At 48.7% G+C, this 5,129-nt stretch overlaps 1 protein-coding gene across 1 annotated transcript in view; it reads right to left on the reverse strand.

Annotated features, from left to right (window-relative positions):
• EDC3 (enhancer of mRNA decapping 3) overlaps window positions 1–5,102 on the reverse strand; it is a 21,204-nt gene extending 16,102 nt beyond the window's left edge. Inside the window, exons 1-2 of the mRNA XM_008641935.2 lie at window positions 3,313–5,102; window positions 1,791–2,104 (exon numbers count right to left, since the gene is read on the reverse strand). Coding sequence (XP_008640157.1) covers window positions 1,791–2,104; window positions 3,313–3,476 — 478 coding nt within the window. The 5' untranslated portion in view covers window positions 3,477–5,102. The remainder of the gene's footprint in view (window positions 1–1,790; window positions 2,105–3,312) is intronic.
• Between the last annotated feature and the right edge of the window lie 27 nt (window positions 5,103–5,129).

Consider the following 5,129-nt stretch of genomic DNA (forward strand, 5'->3'; position numbering starts at 1 on the left):
GAAAGCTCCCTGCAGCCACAAACAAAGGGAGCCAGGAGCCTACCTCATCAAAATGAGCCCCACTGGCACTGTGGTGGGCAGCTCCCTAATCCCTCCTGAGGGGTGCCAGCTCTGGAATACTGCTGACCCCACAGCTCTGCCCTGCCTGCCCCACAGCCCCCCAACGGAGGCAGCACAGAACATGGCACAGGCCTCCCGAGAGCTGGGAGCAAAGTTAGGAGTTGTTCCTCTTCAAGCACTGCCTTCGAGACAGGAAAAATGACAGCTGGTTCTGCTCAGGGGAAAGAGGAGAGCCAAAAAAAAGGGCAAGGGGAGGAAAGCAAAGTCAGATCTCCTATTCCAGCTGCTTTTGGATCACAACTTCCAGCGCCTCTGCCCTGCATGGAGCTTGTTGAGGGGAGCAGCTCCTCAGGCGCACAGAAAAGCACCTCCCTCACAAGATAAACAATCCTTCCCGGGCTTTTTTTGTTTCTGAGGAATAAAAACCCTTTCACGTACAGCACGCAAGCAAACACAGTCTCCAGCGAGCTGGCTGCCTTCCTGAGAGATCCCTGTGGGAGTGTTTGCGGCCAGCCCTGGCACGACGAGCCCGCTGCCAGCACAGCACTGGAGCCATTGTTGGGAAACCTGCGCTGGTGTTTGTTGTTTATTGATTCCTGGCACACCAGTGCTCCAAAGGGGAATTCTGGCCCTGACTTGGCACGCTAGAGGCCAACAAGAGGTCGACTTCCAGCTGTAGGACTGAAGTTCTGGATGACATCTCAGCCCACTCTTCCCTGGACTCCTGCACCCACCACCTGCACAAAGCCAGGCCCAACTCCATCCCCCTCCCAAAACTCACACAGCACTTACCCTACGCTCCAAATACACACATTTTACACCATTTCTGCACCTCCTTCATCCCAAAAGAAACCCAAGCTAATAATCCACACCAAGGACCTCGCTCAACCTGCCTCAAAGGCTGTAAAAGTGACCTGCTGTGCTCATGTGAATCCAACACGAGCTGTTTGTGGATTGAAGCACTCTCTGCTCACCCCAGATCTGCCAAACACCCTGAAAGGGGTGAAAATAACCCAGCTGTCGGTGGGTGAGAAAGAATTCCAGAGGTCTAGGAATTTCTCCCCAAAACCACAGCCTTAGACCTGTTTAACTGGCCTGGCCCACCTCGGGTTGTTTCTTTTCTGACTGCAAGGAGGGAAAAAACAAAGTCATGGAATTACGAGGGATGCATACTGAGGCTTCAACAGTGAAGTCATGGAAATGTGCTGGACACACACTGACATTTCAGGAGTTGGATTATGAAGATCTGCAAAGGAAGATAGCTCTGAGGAAAAAAAAGTGAACAAAGGCAGGTTTGGCCCAGTTTTGAAGATTTTTATCAAGAGAAATAAAAGTAATGGCTGTTTCACTTTGGGATGCTCTGACTGTATCCTACATCACCCTCATTAATCTGTATTTTCAACAACACAGCCAGAACCCATTTGTAATTCTGTATGGGGTGCTGCTGTAATAGGTTATGGTACTCAAGCCTTAAATAGAAAAGCTTGATAATATTGCAGTTTGCTTGCAGCTCCTTTTAGAGGAAAAGGCTGGAAGCTGGGCAATCTTCGAATAGGAAAGACAGCAAACTGAAGAAATCTTTGGCATTAGACATTGTCTATGCAGACAGAAAAATGTGTCAGAATAACACACAGGTGGCACAGGGGAAGTTTCCAGCCCTGCTGGCAAAGCTCTTGCTGAAGAAGGGAAGATGCTGGAGCAGGAAAGCTCTGGGATGTCCCCATACTCACAGGAATTGTGCCTCCGACGGAAGCCTTTGGACTGGGTCAGCGTTTCCATGTGTCGATCCATGTAGCTCTTGGAGCACTGCTGCTGTGGGGAGATGACAATGTCCTGGCTCTTCACATCTGTCCTCCTCGGGATGTTCTGTGGGGCACTGCTGGACATTGGCTTCTTTAGGACTTTCCCAGTGCCATTCTGGCTGGGCCCCACCTGGCACCCGACCCCGGGGATTCCCATTTCCATCTGCTGCAAGTCCCCACATTGTCTGCTATCCCCCGGCCCCGGGATCTCCAGAATCTTCAGCTCAGTAATGTCACCTGCCCTAAAAGCAGCACAAGAAAACCCCACAGTCAGGAATTTAGCACACACCCTGGCAAAAAAAAAAAAAAAACTCGCGAGGAAAAACATCCAGCGTTGTCCAGTGGGACTGTTCCGATGCCATTATCAATAGGAACAAGGGAATAGAAGGATTTTAATACTCAATCACACAGGGCGTTTCCACAGGCAGCAAAATGTTAAACTGAAATCGCAAATCTTCAAAATAACCAGTATTCCTACACTGCACCTGGATTTTGTTTGAAAGGTTCTGTCTCCAGCTGAAACAGGAATCAGTCGAGCAAAAAATGGAAGCAACTGGCCCAGACCTTTGCAGAAATCTGCATTAATTTAACAGTTTCTAGCTAATTAATTGCTCTCAGCCTTGAGGCTGCTGTTACTTTTAATCCGTTTCTGCAGACAGCTACCCTCAGACAAGTGCAGTTCATGCTCAGACAAGGACGGTACTTCCCACTTCCACAGAAAAAAAGGATAAAGAAACCTAATCTAGCACTGGGCACAAGCCAAAAGGAAACAAAGGAGTGATTATAAAGACCTCCATTTGCACTGACTGCAAGAAATACATCAGGAATTAGGCTCTTCTAGTTCTGACTCAGCGTTTGTTCAAGTGGGATATGAAAGCAGAGAGACTTCCACACATCCCCTGGAAGGACGTGGCTGTTGTCCTCCCTCACTGTCTCTCTTGAAAATCCAAGGGAAAACAAATAAATTAAGAGTACTGACTTTGTGGAGTCAATCTTATTGAAAAATGAGTGACTCAGAGCCTTAACGACAACATTCCAGGGAACAGGAAAATGTCCAGTGATGAGTGACTCTTATTTCTATTTTTTAAGCACAGAGTTGCCGGTGGGAAAGAACTGCTGAGAGGGCAAAGCTTTAAAAAAGTATTTCAGCCCCCTAAAACCCCAACAACAGACTGTACACACACAATAATAGATAAATATATATTTGTGTATATATACACGCAGTCTGACCCCCAAATAACCCCCGAGCCTGAGCTACCCGCCTCCAACTCCAGGATCCGAGCCAGGAATTAATCTCCTGCACACAAACTAACACAAACACCAGAGGCACTCAGCAGCAGCAAGGAAATTTAGGGCAAAGAGGTCACGTCTGAGGGAATAAAAACCCCCATCCAAAGCACCCCCAGCCCTTGCATGGGACAAGGCAGGGGGAGAAAAGGCAGGCACTAACCTGAAGGTGACTTCTGGCACGAGGCATTTGACCCCGTTGTGGAAGGGCCGCGTCAGGGAGATGGTCTGGCTGACCTGATCCACAGCAGACACTCGGCCTTGGTAGACTCCCAAGCTCTCTCCACAGTTAATTGACACGATGCTGCCCAGCCAGTCCGTAGCCATATTTCTGGCACGGAGCTGCTGTGAAGAGACACAGGCCTGGCTGTAACAAGATGCACAAAGTGACAACCTGAATCAGCATCAGCGCACCCCCGGCCCACAGCCCTGGCTCCCTCCCAGGCTGCGGCTTTGTCAGCTCCTCTCCGCTTTGTGGGGAGGAAATAACATCCCTACGGACACCACCGATCCCAGCGGGAGTGGAAATCCCTGGATGGGCCTTTGCCTTTCCCATTGAGCAGCAGATCTTTGTCTGACTGAGTTCAAGGCTGATGCTTCCAAGAGAAATATTTAGCACTGCGTCCTGCCTGTGGATGTTCTCCCTGGGATTTCAAACTGGGAATTTAGTTTGGGCATATGGACACCGGGGCAGAACAGCTCCAGTGAATATTCAGCAGTGAGAGGAACGATCTCTGCACGTGCAAATGAAAACCAAAACCTTTCAGGGAACAGAGACACAGGGCGGGAGAGGAACCCCAGCCAACACCTCTAAAGGAACAGAGAAACACAGAAGGGGGGAAAATCCCAAACACTGGAGTCCAGGACAAAAGCGTCCACGCTCTGCAGAGGCAGGGTTAGCATCACTGCCACAATTAGATCAATTAATTAAGAGATAGTTGCTCTCCTTCCCAGCACTCGAGTTCTGTCAGAATCAGGGAGGAAAGACTCCAATTTGTTTAGACACATGTTTCCAACGCCCCTGGAAGCAGTTAAACAGCTCCTTTGATCTGAGATTTCCTAGTGACAGGCTCACGAGCATCACAGAGAGCGAGAGCTGTGACAAGCTCCTAAATGTACAGATTTGCCTTTCATGCTGCAATCAAAGAGGGGGAATGTTTGATATTTACTGTGAGCAGCACAAAGAAACACAGGAGACAGCCCAGGGAGAACAACATCCACATATAAATCACGTTTCTGGGAGAGGCAGTTGGATTCTCTGCAAGCCAAGCCTCTTGGAAATAGATGCAAGGAAAAAAAACAAACCTGGATGAGGGGAAAAAAAAAAATCTCACTTCCCCCAACTTTCACAGGAATGAAAACAGGGGATGCTTCAAAGGGAAGAAAACACGAAATTCGGTCACTAAGCCATAAATCCATCAAGAGCAGCCTCCTCTCCTTCCTGTGGATGTGTGTTTGTATTAACCCATGATGACAATGTCTGCATTCCAAGGAGATGGCTGACAAAAAGCACTCTCAAAACACAGATAACACATCCCTGGGTATCCACAGGAAAACTGAAACTTCATTCCCTTTCCTGTTTTCTTTTTAATCTCCCTTAGGAAACGCGTGAAAGAGCTCAGCACACATCCCCACCTTCCACAGCTTCTTTCTAAAAATAAGAGCTGCCTTTGAGAAAAAAAAAAAAAACAAAACCCCAATAAATCTGTGTTTGAGTGCAAATATCAATGAAACTATCCCAGGGTTGGATCAGAGGGGGGCTGTGTCCAGCCTGATCCTGCAGGAAAACACAGGGCATCCCACAGGTAAACACGTGGAGCTCCCACAGGTAAATGCAAGCCCCCACATAGGTACACACCCCAAAGGGTAAACACATGGGCCCCCCAAGGTAAAAAGGGGATCCCCAATAGGTAAACACAGAGCTCCCACCATAGGCAAACACAGACCCTCCCCATGGATAAACACAGACCCCCTCCCCAT

The sequence above is a fragment of the Corvus brachyrhynchos genome, unplaced genomic scaffold, assembly GCF_000691975.1.
Source record: "Corvus brachyrhynchos isolate BGI_N302 unplaced genomic scaffold, ASM69197v1 scaffold309, whole genome shotgun sequence".
NCBI lineage: Eukaryota > Metazoa > Chordata > Aves > Passeriformes > Corvidae > Corvus > Corvus brachyrhynchos.